The 17,798-nt window shown below is 38.1% G+C and overlaps 1 protein-coding gene across 1 annotated transcript in view; it reads right to left on the bottom strand.

Moving 5' to 3' along the window:
• Positions 1 to 16,646, bottom strand: part of exoc2 (exocyst complex component 2) — a 49,709-nt gene extending 33,063 nt beyond the window's left edge. The window contains exons 1-3 of the mRNA XM_040046288.1: positions 16,557 to 16,646; positions 2,657 to 2,814; positions 813 to 989 (exon numbers count right to left, since the gene is read on the bottom strand). Coding sequence (XP_039902222.1) covers positions 813 to 989; positions 2,657 to 2,774 — 295 coding nt within the window. The 5' untranslated portion in view covers positions 2,775 to 2,814; positions 16,557 to 16,646. The remainder of the gene's footprint in view (positions 1 to 812; positions 990 to 2,656; positions 2,815 to 16,556) is intronic.
• Positions 16,647 to 17,798: the final 1,152 nt, after the last annotated feature.

Below are 17,798 nucleotides of genomic sequence, written 5' to 3'. Positions count from 1 at the left end.
TTTCTGTTGTAAATTATTTTAACTTAAATTTAGTGCAAATTCTGACCACTGTACTCTGAAGATACAGTACCTGACCTAATTAATTACACAGTACACTTGGAGGCTCTTGTCAAGGAATTTATAGTGACTCAAAACTTTGCAACTTCACTAAAAACATGCAACATATACATGGCACAAAGCATGTGTTGAAAACATACATTCTTTTGGGGTATGAAAAACTGACGAACATGGCCGGCCTTAGTTAAACGCTAATGCCAACTTTACAGCCAAAAGAATAAACACAGTCTGCATATTTGAGCAACATCGCTGATGTGTGGTCGACTTCAGCCAATCACACGTGCCTGTGCCTTTTCATCAGTTTCTGGTCAGAATGTTTCAAGTTAAATAAACAATGTGAGTTCATCTAAAAAACATCACTGATGTGTGGCTGGCTTTAGAGAATCACACATGCCCAGTTAGTCCTATTCTTTTTCTTAAAAATCATTAATTGTTTTGTCAAAATTATTATTATGTTTTTTTCAGTTATGGCTATTTTTTAATGTCCTCTCCCTCAGGTCACTCATTTTTCTCCATTTAAGGTTGTTTTTTGCTTTACTCAAATGCTTTAGCGTGCCATTTGTGGCTAAATAACCCAAATGTTGAATATCTTATGACATTTTATATACAAGAAGAGAAACACAATGAATAAAGAGAATTTAATGCTAAACTAATGTAAATAATCATTAGCTGTAGCCCTTGTTTAAACTTGCATCAGCTCCTTTTGTCCAGGCTAGCACATAACAAATGCCATGAGGGTGATATCTCAATCTTACCAATCCTCTCTGGCCTTATTAGTTTAAAGGAGACCGTAGAGGTGCCGAGACCTCCGGACTTGGTGGTGACGATGATCTCTCCCTTGTCGTCTTTGGCAGGTCCCACGCGGCACACTATTTTGCTGGCCGACATCCACTCGGCTGTCAGCAGGCAGTTGTGACCGCAGATGGACAGGCCTGAGATGGAAGGGAGAGGGAAAAGGTGGAAGGAGTGAAAGATACAGACATGCAGTGACAGTGCAAACAAACAAACTGCAGCACACGCAGACACACAATCTAAAACAAGAGGAGCTCACTTTAGGCAGCTCTGACGTCTATCAGCGAGTTTAGTCACCCGGGGTCAAAGTTCAAGTTGGGGTTGCGATGGGTGTGGGTGGCCTTGATCTTCCTTCCTCTCACTCAGCTCCTTTAAGCTAATGAGTGCCACTTCAGTGCTAAGTGGCTCATTACTTTCACAATGTGCACTATGCCCCTGCATCTGTCATCCTTTTTTAAAACCCCTAACTAATACTATTTAGGCACTAGAAGGAATACACAAGGATTAGTTTGATATTTCCAGCTGAGGGGATTCAGAAAGCTTCACGTGTGTATAATCAAACGTTACAAAAGCCCACAAGAGCCGATCAACAAATAGCCCATAAAACCGTGAATAATATGCCCATTAGAGCCCCATTTCCTGCCTCTGTTCTCTACTGGCCACTTTGTTTGAATACATAAGCACTCACACACATTTGTGCATATCTAATTGTATAATTCCAGGCCCTGGGGCATTCATGGTTAGAAATAGACCTCTATCACTGGCCAGTTCACGGCTTGCCAAGTGTGTGAGTCTTCTGGACTGCCCCCTCTTTTCCTCACCTCCAGTAAAATCACAGAAGTAGGATATCAGTGTGATGACAACAAGATGGTGGTAGCCCACCTGTATATCTGGCGAATTTGGACTTTTTTAATGGGGCATTTTCTATATGTGTGTTTGTGTGAAAAAAGTAAAGGTCATTCTAAATGTATAAAGAATTTACAGTACAAGAAACTGTGATTACAACTGCAACAAAAATGAAAGTAGGTATTATATTTTAAGGACTTTATGAACGGTGTTGGTCTACTTTTGGAAAGACTTCTATTTTTCCATATTTTTCAATGCTTTCAATATTTGTCAGAAATTAACAGTTGAGTGTTGCTCACATGTGTTAAACATTTGATACAATATTGATTGCATATTTGGGGATTAAATGAGTAAAGTTTAAACACCTCTGTGCTCAACTTATGAAACTGTTGTGAACTGGTCATGAATTTCTTATTCCAGAGCAGAAAAAAAACAGGTATAGTTCCTGTTTTACATAATAAATAATGAAAAACAAACTCTACAGCAGCTGCTTTAAAAATAGGGATTGAGGCTACATAAATAAAAGAAGCAAATGCAAGTGACAATTACAAAATATTCAAACCAGCAACTTTCTCTCAGTGAACCACATAATTATACAAATAGTAAATAAACATATGAAAATAAGTCATCATTCATTATTTATAGTTTTATTTTCACTCCTGTTAATTAATTAGTTAATGTGTTGATATCTTGTGTAGACAGTTCTGTGTACAGATCTAAAAATGTTGATAAACTGTATATTTCTGTATTATATTCATTTGTAGAAATACACATGTGCACATTTGAGTATGGAAAAAAACAAAAGAAATATGGATAATTCACATGCAAAACAGGACCAAGTTAAATATGGATGTCACTCCCCATAAAAATATCAATACTGTGTAACAGACATTTATGTTACACAGTACAGTACAGACAGGGCCGCCTGTGTGGTTAGCTATGTGGTTAGAAAATGGATTACCGATGAGGTCGGCTGGGCCTGTGCCCAGGTTCTCTCCACGGATCGTGACTTTGGTCCAGGCTGCACCTTCTTTGGGCGATATGCCCGTGACGAGCGGGGGCTGCCGGGCACGAGACATGGTGACCTGAGGTGAACAGGTAATCTGGGTCAATCAGCACCTGAACATGGCAAAAGAAAGCGAGGCATACACAACAGAATGAGGTCAGTAACACGGAACGCTGCACACTGACAGAGCAATCTGTGTAAAAATCAATGAAGCAGCCTACAGACCGAACATTAAACAGAGGTTTGGACAATCAGTTAATTAGTTCAAACGAAAACAGTGTTAAAGTAAAAACATGTGATTTTTTTTGCCTGATTTTCTACTGTTAGTCTGACACCTTTCTGTTTTTTTTAACCACTGTTTATTCATCGTAAAAACCATTTAAAGCTTGTCAGCTTGTAATGTACAGTAAAAGCAATCCGCTATCATTTTGACATATTTAAAGCATAACATATTGATTTAAACTGACTGAAAATATTTACCATTTATAATACTAAATAATTACTGCCCCACGACTGGGCAAAGTATTGTCAAACGACTGCAGTGTACAAGCATTCCCAGCATGAATCTGAAGATCAGGGGAAGAAAAACATCTTTGTATGTCAACATAGAACCATAGCAAGTGAATGTAAAAACATTATCCTAATAACAAAAAATGTAAGCTTTTTTTTTCTGAAATTCCCCAAACATTTCTTACTAAATTTCCAGGCAGCTCAATATTATGTTATTTAGTACTGACTAGAGTTGGCAAAATATGAGTAACATTTTGGCTGGCAGCTAGGGTTCATTTTCCACCCTGAACTTCTCCAAACAATGTATGCATTGCAGCAGTTATCTCTCAGATAATAGGAAAAATAGAGACGCTAGCCAAGAATGAAGGAGCAGACAGAGAGCAGGGAGGAAAGGAAGAATGTAAACCTCACAGAACAGGATAAATAAACCTGGCCTCCCCAATCATTCCACATAAGCCCACACAATGCTGAACAGATTATGGCACCAAAGAAGGAGCACCCATGCAAATCAGTTCATGTTGGGCCTGAGTAAAGGAAGACAAGGAAAGGTTCCAAATGAAGGAAAAAAAATATGAAAGGATGTATTTCAGCAGCACAGATGTTTGCTAATAAATTACTGCCAGGTCTCAAAAAGGCTGACCAGTCAAGACTCTCTGAAACAGCTTGAGAAAGGCTTCCGCCCTTTTGCTCAGCAGCCAAAACACGTTCTCCACAAACAATTCAGGAGTTCACACGGACTGGACCTTCAGTGTGTTCATGCTGGTAACCCTTTGCACAGTTATATGGCCAATAATTAGTTGTAGGTGTACAAGTTAGACTTCCAAGAATGAACAGAGGCTCTTAAAGTCAAGGAAATAAAAATCGACAGAGCACAACATTTGGTTACTCCGCTTGTTATAAAGACTACAACAAAAAAGTGAAACTTTCAACACCTGCAGCAGGCTCCGCATATGACACAAGGTTTCCAACAGAAAAGTTGTTAGCCCTGAAACACCAAGAGGCAGTGGGCTGGGATTCGCTAGGATTTAATACTGCACTCAAATAATTTAACTCTATCTATGACTATAACGCTAACTATTAGTTGTTAGACACAAGATGATGATTTCCCACTTCCAGCATTTACTTTATTCTGTTAGCCTACATAAAATAACATCTGCCTGTTTTTTAAATCCCATTTCTAACTTCTTTAAAGTTTTAAAGCTGTTTTTTTTATTCACCTCAGTTTATCAAGAATAGCAAGATAATAAGATAAGTTAAATTTAATAATAATAATAATAGAAACACGAATAAATATTCACACATAATCCTGGCACGGGGCCAAAAAAGGCAGAAACCCTACATCAGGAACCATAAACTACATTTATGGGTGCAGCTTGCGCTTATCTTAATTTAACTGTTTAACTGTTCTTTTTGTATGCTTTTGCACAGGTTACAGACTCTCACAAACTTTTTTTCACTTGTATTTAAAGTTCTCATTAATATGCAAAATAGTTGAGACACAATAACCAGTTATAGATCAGTCTGACTCACAGCATTATTAATGTCACAATAATTCTGTGCTTTTGAGTTTTTTGTGAAAACAATTATTATTATTTTTTTTAGGTATTATTATTAATATCTTATTGAACAAGATTAGATATTTATTTATGGTTATGACTGGAGGGGTGAATAACAATAGAAAATTCTTTATCTTTTACACGAAATTATTTAGTTAACTAAATCTAAAGTGTGCAAACTTCTTTATTCAAATCTGAAAATCTAAAACCATCCTAAAATAATAATAATATGCTATTGATATGTATGCTGAAGATACCCAATCAAGTTGCTTTCTTTTAAAAGATTACATAATAAAATTCAACTAACTTAATTTTATTATTTATTTAGTTGAATTTAATTCAACTAAAGACATATTTATCAATTATCATTAGTTATATCTACATTCACAATAGCTTTTGATTTGACATGGTGAGTGCAAATAAACCTTTCTTTCAACATGTGCTTCATGTGTGTACTGATGATAGCCAGTGTCAGTAATGCACATATGATAACATTCTTAATATTATTTATTATTATCAAACATTGTTAATAAATGTATAATTGATGAGGTTTAGTAAAGTAATGACCGTTTTGCAACATCCAAGCACTTTTACTTTTTCAAACACAATAACTTAAGAGTAAAAATCTGACATGGTGACAGTCCTATATTGAACAGCAAAATATTCTGTGCCAACTCAGGAAAATGCCCATGTAGCATTAAAAAGTTGTGAAACTTCCTGTAATAATAATAATAATAATAATAATAATAATAATAATCACTAACCTAAATTAATGTCTATACATATTCTGTAGCAGCAATTACGGTTGAGACGCATCAAAGCAGAACTAATCACATGCACTTCACAACTCAACAGTTGCTGAATATTGGACATGTAGCACTAGGGTTTAAGGAAACTATATTTAAAAAATGGCTCATGAAAAAGCAAAAATACAGGAGCACAAAGCAACCTCATCTCACCCCACTGACAGACACACAGACAGACAGACAGACAGACAGACACACACACACACACACACACACACACACACACACACACACACACACTACAGCCCCTGTCCCCAATTACCCTGACATCGAACAGTTAACATAAAACCTCCAGCGGGATTTACCTCATGTTGTTGCTGCTGCCCTGTGCTTGTCAGAGGAAATGGAGGGGCTATGGGTGTGACACGCAGAAGATAAGAGGTTAACAGGTCTAAAACAAGAGCTTGGTATATCCATCATCAATCCCACATGTTTAGAGTGGGAGCAGCAAGGGTGCAGAGGACAGAGCTCTTTATTTTTTATAATTCTAATTCTGCATTCAGGAGTGTTTCTATCCTTTCCCCACTAATCTTGGTAATACACGTGCACAAACACACAGATAGCCTGGCCCCACACACACACACACACACACACACACACACACACACACACACACACACACACACACACACACACTGGGCAGAATGACAGCTCAGCTAGGTTGCGTGCGAGGGGCCCGAGCTGGTGTTGTGTGGTCTCTGCGTATGCAAGTGTGTGGAAGGATCTGCAAAGAGGTCCAGGCAGCTCGTGTGTGTGTGTGTGTGTGTGTGTGTGTGTGTGTGTGTGTGTGTGTGTGTGTGTGTGTGTGTGCGTGCATGTGTGTGTGTGGTCTGGGTGTGTGGTCTCTGGCGCGGGCCTGGGGAGAGCCTGCTGACGGCTTGGATGAGAAAAGAGCCGCTGTGTTTACTTTACTCTGGGGGCTGTGCATGGACACGGGAACACTGCCCAGACCCCTCTCTATAACAGCAGCATGCACGCACACACATGCGATGCACAGAGTCACACAGAAACTACGGAGACCTCTGCACAAGTCTCATGTCATGCACCACTACAAATAAACTGCAAACAAGGTAATAGAAACTATAACTTCATACGGGCAGAGGCTTCACTGTGAATGGATTTTCCTTAAAGTAGCATGAAAAGAAAAACAAAATCTTAATCTCCAACTGGAAACTTATGAGGCAGGCAACATTTTCTGCAAGACTTGCAGAGGTATCAGCCTCTAGGGGGCATTAAGATCCTTAAGATGATACCCCACTTAATTCTAACAAGTGAGGCCAACAAACAATGATGATACATTAACAGATTTAGCCTCTTTCGTCCTGCTCAAGTCTCCTCCAACCATGACCTCCTCCCCGCCTTCAATACCACCAACTCCAACCCTTCTCTCTCTAGTACTTAAAAGGCAGGTTTGTTTTCCTTGGAGGCTCACTAACAAACAGCAGGGTTGGCTCTAATCTGTATGGAAGCTGTGGAACTTCAAGGTTTAGGATCTTTTTGCAGAACCACTAACAAGTGACCACCCTTCCTTGGCTCAGCGCTGGAAAATGCAGACACAAATGAAAGACTTTCCATTAAATCTCTAAAATAGTTTTGTCAGATAAAACCATTTCATTGTAACATTTTTTGATCCAACAAAAAACAACAACAAAAACCCCCAGAAAAGATATACATTTTAGAATCCCAATGGAATGTCTTGCATATAAATTGAGCATTTGATGTGGATATTTTTTATTGAGTGCACGTTCTGATCTGATGCATTAAATCAACAGGCTACCAGCAAGTATGTTACTATTTCCAGTATTTTTCAAACAGGATTAAATCGGGTTTATTATATATTATGATCAAATGTATAACAGTTAAAGAATTATATAAAAGAATATTGTTGCAGAATGTTTCTGGTTTTAACATAATTACAGTTAAAAGCACAAACAGTCCAACTCATGTTGACTACACTTTACTGTTACTTCAAATAAGGTACTAGGAAAAAAAGAATCCATTAAAATGGATTCATAAACCGTCATCTGATGTCACTAGAACCTTAGAACTGATGTGTAGCTGTAATGAGCTCAAAATGTAAAGAATCAGTCTGACAGACTCGAAAAACAGAAGAATTTCTCAACTGACATAGTTTCACTGTACTTCAGTTTTTTGTTGTGCTCCATTGTGCTCCATTGTCTGTTTTTATTGTGTTCAATTAAAACATAAAAAAAATGACCAACTACAAATCAGCTTAGCCTGTAAATGATGTGTATTTGTCATATATATATATATATATATACATATATATATATATACATATATATAGACAAATAAACAATACAGGTAAAAAACAGGAAGTTGTTTTAAGGCAAATATAAAACAGAAAACAGACATTGGCTAATTCCAGCTCTTCAAAAGTGAGGATTTGTAGCTTTTCTGTGATATTTGGATTTTACACTGGTGGTACTGGTTTACACAAACAAAGGAATGTAAAACCATCTAATTCACGTCTGAATGACAGGTATGAACATTTTTACAAATGACTGCAAAATTCTGGGCTAATATAGATATTAAAAATAATTTGGAGGGGATATCCGGTGCCGGTACCCAAAAAAATTATTTGAAGATATGCCAATATCACTAAACGAGGCCGATATATCAGTCCATCCCAGACATTTTATTTATTTTATTATTATGAATTGAAATACAACCACTAGATAAAGGAAACCGAATAATAGCTGAATATGATGAGTTTTTAATTTAAATCATTAGCTCCATATCAGACCCCAAACATTTCTCTCCAATTTTTTTGTCTTTGGTGAAAATGGAATCAATGTACTCCCAATAGTCTTCCAGGAAATGCCCCCCCAAAATCTTAGGCTTTAGACATAACTGCTATTGATATATGGCAGAACAGTTATGTCTACCATGGGTGACCATCTATGGTATCTGACCAGGCATATGAACACATGTCATGACTACAGCGTTTATACCGCAGATAATTAGCTACTGAGTATTTAAAGGTGATCCACATATGGCAGTGATTGGTGTGTGAATGTGTGTGTCAAAGGAAGAGTGTGATAGGTTTAGTGGGCACAAAGGGACCCATTTAGACAGCTCATCACACTCAAAGCCCCCCCCCCCCAATCATTAGAAAATCTAACAGGCTGTTCTAGTGGCTCGGTACCTCTTCCAGACACACATTCACCATTTCACGCTGTGCTCTCTAACGTAACCCAAACACCAGATTCCATCAAAGATCCCCCCCCCCACTCCCCTGAATGCACAGAGCCGGCCAAACATCACCCAGCTTGAGATGACTGGCCTGATCACACAGCCTGGGTGGAGTCTGAAAAAAACCTCCTCGGTGTTTGCTCACACCCAGGCTACTGCATACCTCTAAGGTGTAGATATGGCCATGCAGCTCAAAGCCAGAAAGGGACCAAATTCTAACAAATGCTGGAACTACTGACCAGTCATTTTGACAATGAGTCAGCGCTTCTACTGTGAGCAGCCAGTCTCAGCCCTTACGGAGACTTTTCCGTGACAGAGAAGGAGAGAAAATGATCAGATGTGTGCTTCTGGTTCACTGGCCAAGCATCATGATGTCTGCCTACAGGGTCTGTTATCTTTAGGGCTATCTGTTTATTTGTTTGTCAGTCTCAAGTGCTTTACTAAGTTATGCCTAATGAAGCAGAGTCCCCAATTTCCCATATAAAAATCCTGTACTAATAAACACAAACATGAAGTATAGGCCTGCAAATGCAAGACAATGTTTTCAGAGGATTAACAGGCTGGAGACAGGCGGCTCTGCCCAATGACAAGGCGAAACTGAGCAGTTTGAACCTTCATAAGCCAGGTTATAACACTGCTGCCCCAGCTTTTTCACATTTAAAAACAACACATCACCAGCGTGAGAAACATCCACTCATATACTACCAGGAGTTATACAAAGACCGCTGCTTACACTAAAACACTTTGGTGGGCATGTAATTAATTATTAAGGTTTACAGCATCAAGTCATTTACTATGTCTAATGCTTCACAAAGCTGCCAATATTGTGTTGAATTTACACTCGGTCTGTCTAGCACAGGGATACAGTCAAACTCATTTTTACCTCGAGGACAACAGACTGCCCCACACATTTTGATCTTAAATGGGCTAGATGAGTGAAACTACCCTTTTTGTCAGTGTACAGATGTCTAACTGAACATTTAATCCCTGAGATAGGTTAACATAAGATAGAGAAGTGCAATTGCAACAGCACACCTCAGTTTTTCTACATGAAAATGTGTAAAATTACAGTAAAAGTGTATTTATAAAGAATACTTTTTAAACTGAAATCTCTGTACACAGTGAAAAACATGAACTTTGACTACTTTGGTGTACTATGAATGGCTGTGGGGAAGTCATTATCAGCAGGAAAAGCTGTAAAAATTATACAAATATAGTTAAAAGTCCACAAATTTACTCCCTCCATCATATTTCCCAAAGCCGTCCAGCGGGTGGGACTGGAGTCTTTGCCGGATTCTTCCCCCCAGGTCTTATGTTTGACATCCCTGGTCTAGCATATGAATATTGATATACGTCTATCACTATTTCCCTATGCTCAAGTTTTAAACCTATATTTTGTCTTATAAACAACCCAAATATTTATTTTAGTACCACAGAACAATGCTGAACAATTACTTGATTTCAAAGCCAAATCATGATTAAAAACAAAATCCACTTAAGCAATTTTCAAAGAGTGCAATTTAGGGTATTTTTCCCCAAAATAGTAGCATTTCATTTAATGTAATAAATAAAATAAGTCTAATGTTTTGTCCCAAAAATGCAATATTTACTCTTTAAAACCAATTTCCTATTTTTGAGTCATCATTCTTGTATTTGAATTTAGGGCAAATGATGTTGTGATGATAATCCATGTTTAAATTAATATATATTTCTCTATTATATTGTGAATACTGACGGAAGACTTCATTTTATAAAATCATGCAGCTAATCTAATACTACTACTACTAATAATAATAATAAGTTATATTTTTCGCCAAATCATAACTCACATTAAACGTTTTACCCTGTTTGTCAGAATAGCTGGGGAGTGTATTGTCAAAAAACAAAACAAACAAACAAAACAACCCCCAAACTGACCAATTATACAGGGCAGCTAACATTTATTTTACTTTACTTTTACTACACTTGGTGACTGCTGGTACTAGTTTTAAAAAAAAAAAAGGTAAAATAAACCTCATAAAATAAACAAATCAACGAAGCAGCAATATAGTAAGCAATCTTGAGGTGAATGACGGCAGCGAGTCTGAATGACGTGATTCCAGCGTTTCATCTGTGATTTGTGTTGGTGTACATGTCAGACAACTGGCATGATTTTAGGTCATTTAAATGTTCATACATTGTTGAGTGTTTGGGTTTTTTTATGATACAATTGTAACCTGTAAACAGGTTTCAGTTCACTTCTCCAATAAGAGAGCCTTTGGGATTTTATCTGCCTTCTAGAGAATAATGTTACTCACCTCTGTTGCAGTCTCATATGATGTTTAAGAAGAGTTTATATCATTTCAGTCTAAAATAAATTAAAATCTCAAACAATCAGCATAGAGCTAATATATATTAAAGTCCAAATAAAAAGTTGCAGGCAACAAAATTGATTACCAAGCTAACAAATAATCATTGACCTATTCATTTTGTATTAAAATACGTAAAAAAAAATTATTTAAAAAAAAAAAAAAAAAAAGAGTTGACAGAACTTATGTCATGTTTGTTTTCACGGGGCCACAGCCCCATCGCCTGTCTAGATCTGACAAGGTCACAGAAACCCCAGAGTGAAGACCAGTGGCCCAGCAAGCTCTGTGTGTAGGCTGGGTAATGCCAGGTGGGGCAGAAAGCAAAAAGGGGTAAGCAAAAAGTGCCACTACAAACAAAGTCTAGCCCAGCCCCCATCACTTGATTCACCCCGAGGTCTACGGAGCAGCGTCACTCAGGAAATTCTAAAGAGAAAAAGAAAAAAAAGAAGAAACGCAGCCCACCACATTCCACCAAAACAAACAACAGGGCCACCCAAATTTTTCAATTAGAGCCCCAGGAGGGGACAGGAAATGGATCAGTGTAGCCACCCCCCACCTTCCCCTGTCACCAATGCTGACTCTGGACTAAAGAAAGAGAAGTGATACACAGAGCTCTGTAGGCTCTAACTGTACAATTGCTACCGTGGACCTCAACTCGAATGATCGACATCTTATTTCTATGACACGGCACCAGTCTGCTGTTGACTTGTCAATCAAATTGCTCTCATTCACTCTGTCATACAATCAATCAGTTAAACTAACACACATGGTAAAGAACTGCTTCCCTGGGGTAGAGCTATTTAAAGAAACTATGTGTAACAACATTAAAAAGCACACAAGAAAAAGGATTACAGAGGCTTAAACTGTGTTCTGTCTGAAAACACTAAACTTAATGAGCGTTTACATAATACCTGGGAGGTCTTTATGTATATTAAGTTGTATTTCACTGTTTACATATACTAGGAGTGATTGTATGTGCAGCCACAGCTTGAAATGTTGAAATGCACTTTCTTGATCTTTGACTAACACAGACTGGTTAGAATATTTAGAAAACAAAAAGAAGCAATGCTCATCATTGAGGCAGCATTATGCTAAGGATTCTTGAGGCGAATGACAAAAGTGATTCTGAACAATGTGATTTTTCACTTTGTAACTTTGTAGTGCAACTGAAGTAGGGCTGGGCGATATATCGAGTTTTTTAAAAATATCGATATATTTTTATACGAGATATAAGATGTGACCATATCCTTTATATCGATATATACGTTATAATTAGTTGTGGAGCCACAAGTTTGCCTCTCTTTCGTCCACTTTTGTCTCTACGCAACATTACTCCGCCTGGCCTCTCTTTCACTGAACACAACTCCCCCTCCTCCCCCATAGCTTCACCTGCAGGCAGCGACAATATGAACATGGCAAATCTCCGTTAACGAGTTACTGCGCATCGCTCCGTGCGTGGGGCTGGACGGCGTCAACGTGTTAACGAGCTAACGAGCTAACCACGCTAACGCCATGCAGCCCACAGGGGCTGCACAGCCTAAAATCCTTTCATTTTCTCAAAAGTTGACAGTGCGCCTAATGTATGAATTCTGGTTGTGCTTGATGACCGCGAACCGATTTTATGTGGAACACGGCGCTCATCAATCTGTCAAAAAAATGTTTTAGTACGACTTTGGTAAGCTACGGAGCTGCACCGCTTGATGGATTGTCCGAGGAGCCTCGCGTAGTAATATGCACTGTGCTTCAACGTAATATTACCGTATTGTGTGTGTACAGGGAGTGCAGAATTATTAGGCAAATGAGTATTTTGTCCACATCATCCTCTTCATGCATGTTGTCTTACTCCAAGCTGTATAGGCTCGAAAGCCTACTACCAATTAAGCATATTAGGTGATGTGCATCTCTGTAATGAGAAGGGGTGTGGTCTAATGACATCAACACCCTATATCAGGTGTGCATGATTATTAGGCAACTTCCTTTCCTTTGGCAAAATGGGTCAAAAGAAGGACTTGACAGGCACAGAAAAGTCAAAAATAGTGAGATATCTTGCAGAGGGATGCAGCAGTCTCAAAATTGCAAAGCTTCTGAAGCGTGATCATCGAACAATCAAGCGTTTCATTCAAAATAGTCAACAGGGTCGCAAGAAGCGTGTGGAAAAACCAAGGCGCAAAATAACTGCCCATGAACTGAGAAAAGGCAAGCGTGCAGCTGCCAAGATGCCACTTGCCACCAGTTTGGCCATATTTGAGAGCTGCAACATCACTGGAGTGCCCAAAAGCACAAGGTGTGCAATACTCAGAGACATGGCCAAGGTAAGAAAGGCTGAAAGACGACCACCACTGAACAAGACACACAAGCTGAAACGTCAAGACTGGGCCAAGAAATATCTCAAGACTGGTTTTTCTAAGGTTTTATGGACTGATGAATGAGAGTGAGTCTTGATGGGCCAGATGGATGGGCCCGTGGCTGGATTGGTAAAGGGCAGAGAGCTCCAGTCCGACTCAGACGCCAGCAAGGTGGAGGTGGAGTACTGGTTTGGGCTGGTATCATCAAAGATGAGCTTGTGGGGCCTTTTCGGGTTGAGGATGGAGTCAAGCTCAACTCCCAGTTCTACTGCCAGTTTCTGGAAGACACCTTCTTCAAGCAGTGGTACAGGAAGAAGTCTGCATCCTTCAAGAAAAACATGATTTTCATGCAGGACAATGCTCCATCACACGCGTCCAAGTACTCCACAGCATGGCTGGCAAGAAAGGGTATGAAAGAAGAAAAACTAATGACATGGCCACCTTGTTCACCTGATCTGAACCCCATTGAGAACCTGTGGTCCATCATCAAATGTGAGATTTACAAGGAGGGAAAACAGTACACCTCTCTGAACAGTGTCTGGGAGGCTGTGGTTGCTGCTGCACGCAATGTTGATGGTGAACAGATCAAAACACTGACAGAATCCATGGATGGCAGGCTTTTGAGTGTCCTTGCAAAGAAAGGTGGCTATATTGGTCGCTGATTTGTTTTTGTTTTGTTTTTGAATGTCAGAAATATATATTTGTGAATGTGGAGATGTTATATTGGTTTCACTGGTAAAAATAAATAATTGAAATGGGTATATATTTGTTTTTTGTTAAGTTGCCTAATAATTATGCACAGTAATAGTCACCTGCACACACAGATATCCCCCTAAAATAGCTAAAACTAAAAACAAACTAAAAACTACTTCCAAAAACATTCAGCTTTGATATTAATGAGTTTTTTGGGTTCATTGAGAACATGGTTGTTGTTCAATAATAAAATTATTCCTCAAAAATACAACTTGCCTAATAATTCTGCACTCCCTGTATAAGGACCATAAATGGCACCTGAAGCGGATTTCAAACTCCAGGCTGTCAGTCACGCAGTAGAAGTTGGGAACAGAGCAGCTGTGAAATCTGTCTATGTTACTATGCTCAGCGTCTTTTAGTTTACATTTTGACTGCACAATTGTGAGCTTTTTGTTATGGACAACAACAACATATTTTTCGTTTATTTATGGAGCATTATTATTTAATAAATACTCATAATTTATTTTTGAGTAGTTTTTCTCATGCACATCTATGCTGTATGTTAATAAAAGTGCCTGTGTGACATCTGGGACACAGCTTTGACTAAGAACTCTCTTTTTGTTCTTACTTTATGGCTTTAAAAAAAAATATCGAGATATATATCTTATATCGCCATCCAGCTAAAAAATATCGAGATATGAATTTTGGGTCATATCGCCCAGCCCTAAACTGAAGTGTGACAGACGAGCAGCATTAGGAATAAACACTAAACATATCGTAGGTCAGTTACATCCTGCACTGATTCAGACCCGAGTGTTGAGAATTTTCAGCACTACAGCCTTGTAGTAAAAAATGTGTTTTCCTGTTAAGGGTCAAATTGTTGCAATTGCTTAGCTGTTGAAATTCAAGATGTGCTTTCATAATACAACCACTTAAATCAGTTCATCTTACAATCCACTCAGCGAGAATTAGTGTGTTTGTGGTCTATTTCAGGAAACAAACAAAAAATTCACCCTCTCAAATATAAAAGCTGTAATGAGTACACAAATCAATAATAAATAATCATTAACTAGACAGAAAAGCCTCACAGGTGCACTGACCTAAATCAGAACTAACAGTAGCTTCAACCACAAGAAGTGATCATCTTTGATGCGCCACATTACCATGTAATTATACCTCATAACCATCCAAGATAAGTGTGCCATTCATGCAGGGATAATGAGGGAATATGATTCTCACATGAACTGAATGAGCATTCTGAGAGAACGTAACACTCATACCAAATTAATTCTCAAAAACAAGTCAAGTTACCTAATTTGAAATATACCAATGTTTAGTCTTATCAGTTTGTTCTCCAGTCAGTGCCTTTCTCTGTCACATGAGGTAACTGAGTGTGATCACTTTATTTCTTTTTTTCTTATTTTCACTCTCCACGTTTTTTCTTTTTTGTACTCCAAGTGCCACTAAGGTGTTTTTAAGTGTAATTTTATCACACTAGCAATCACTTCTTACTACTTCAAAGGCAATTAGGAGTAATCATACCACCTGCCAATGAGTCACTACTGCAGATTTTATGTATTTATTTATAAAACAAAAACCCAAGCGATTAGTTGCAAGGTGGGGTCGACGTAAGAAAGAAGGTTTCTGAATGAAATCTTCATGAAGCATTTCTATATTTGCAGAGAATAGCACCCGTTGAATATAGCGCTGTGGATTACAGCATCTGGTAAATGAAGTGCCAATTTAGTGCTTTCAACATCACATAGGTTTTCGTTTTAATAATACATCTGCTTTATGAACAACCCAGCTGTTATCCAGCACTAATCGAAAAGTAAACAAAACAAAGGAGGGGTCACAGCTAAGCAAGACAAGAAGATGATTTTTTTATCGCTATTAACGTAGTATCACCTTCCCGAATTTACCAGAAGTCAATGATTACTAGTAAGAAGTTTCATCACTACGTGTATCGCTACATACACAACGCAAAACCAAATTTACTTTAATAAGACAGAAATTTTAACGGAGTTTGGTACAGCTAATCGTGATGTCGCTAACACTGCAGAATGACACAAATAAGCCATTTCCCAGTTTTTTTTTCGTCAGACACGTTAAAGCCAACTGCTGCAATAATTAAATAGCTCTTTCGTTTTGTTACAGAAAAGAATACAAGCTTTACTGAGAAATTTGACAGCTGCAGTTAGCTTATGCTAGCGTTTGCCATTAACGGGATTTGTTGTGCTAGAATGATGTTGGAGTTAGAGGCTGTCATTCTCGTTCGTCATGACCATAAAAAGGGCTTAGATTTCAAAAGGACATGGCAATTATAGCAAGCTATTTGGGGTAGAAAAAGTAGAAGATATAAAGGGAAATATTTAACTTACAGTCGCTTGCCTTCTGCGGTGTTTCCTGTATCATTTAACTATTTCCGGTCTTCCGTTTTTCATGCAGCCTTCAAAATAAAACGAATCACTTTGTAAATGCACATTTATATTTTTGACTATAAATGTGTTTAACTCAGCGATCTCCATAACTTCAAACAAGCTTCTGTAACATAGTAAGTTTAATGTTTTGTTTTATACACTTCAGGCCTTTTAAATGTTAAAATTAAATGAATAAATAAATAAAGTTCTTTGGTACTAGTTATTTTGAATTTCTGTACAGCACTTTGGTCAACGTTGCTGTTGTAATTAAATGTACTATATAAATAAAATCGCTAAACGAACCGATAAAGGATAAATGTAAGAAAACAGCGTGATCATACAGATTTATTAAAATCTTTATAGAAGCCACTTTAGTCTCTCAGCAGATATCCTAATTACCTGTGAAAACTTAAGGCAGTTATATTACATGCGCACACACACACACACACACACACACACACACACACACACACACACACACACACACACACACACACACACACAAACACACACAAAATTTTGCTGACCAAGGTTTTAATGTAATCATGTATCCAGTGTGGATCTAAGTCTCCATGCAGCAATACAACCAGCCTGCTCTTCTGAAGTGTTGGTTGTCCATTGTGTGAGAATTTTGAAGCCCATTGGGAGCTTTGCTCCTTTCCTCATCTCTCTTTTCACGGTGCATCATTGAGGTATTTCCACTTGTTCTGGGAAAGGCGCAGCATCATTAGAAATGCAACAGAGACCACCCAGGCACACACTAGAACACTGATGGCATTACATTTATCTCACCAAATTGTGCAGGGCAGAAAGAATTTCTGTGATAAGGCAAGGCCCAATCCCCAGGGAAAGCATATTGTCCAATTAGACTGACTAATCTGATAATTGAGGGATCAAACTGTGACTGGGGAGTTTGCACAGATGCTGATGTAACACAGAGGCTGTTTGTCTACATAAACATCTACTTAAAGCAATGATGGTGGAAGATTTTGATCTCAGTCTCAGTGGTACAGTCTTTGCCAATGAATGACTACATTGGCAGTATATCACACATATCACCCGCTGAATACAGAAATAAGTGGCAGTATATATCACATATTTTATTGTGTTATTGAACAGATATTATATATGTTTTGTAATATAAATGTTGTGCATTTGTACATATTAATTAATATGTATATTAATATACTCACAATTTTGCAC

This window comes from Simochromis diagramma, unplaced genomic scaffold (genome assembly GCF_900408965.1).
Source record: "Simochromis diagramma unplaced genomic scaffold, fSimDia1.1 OVJJ01000553.1, whole genome shotgun sequence".
In the NCBI taxonomy this organism is placed as follows: Eukaryota; Metazoa; Chordata; class Actinopteri; order Cichliformes; family Cichlidae; genus Simochromis; species Simochromis diagramma.
This window is presented reverse-complemented; position numbering and strand designations above follow the sequence as displayed.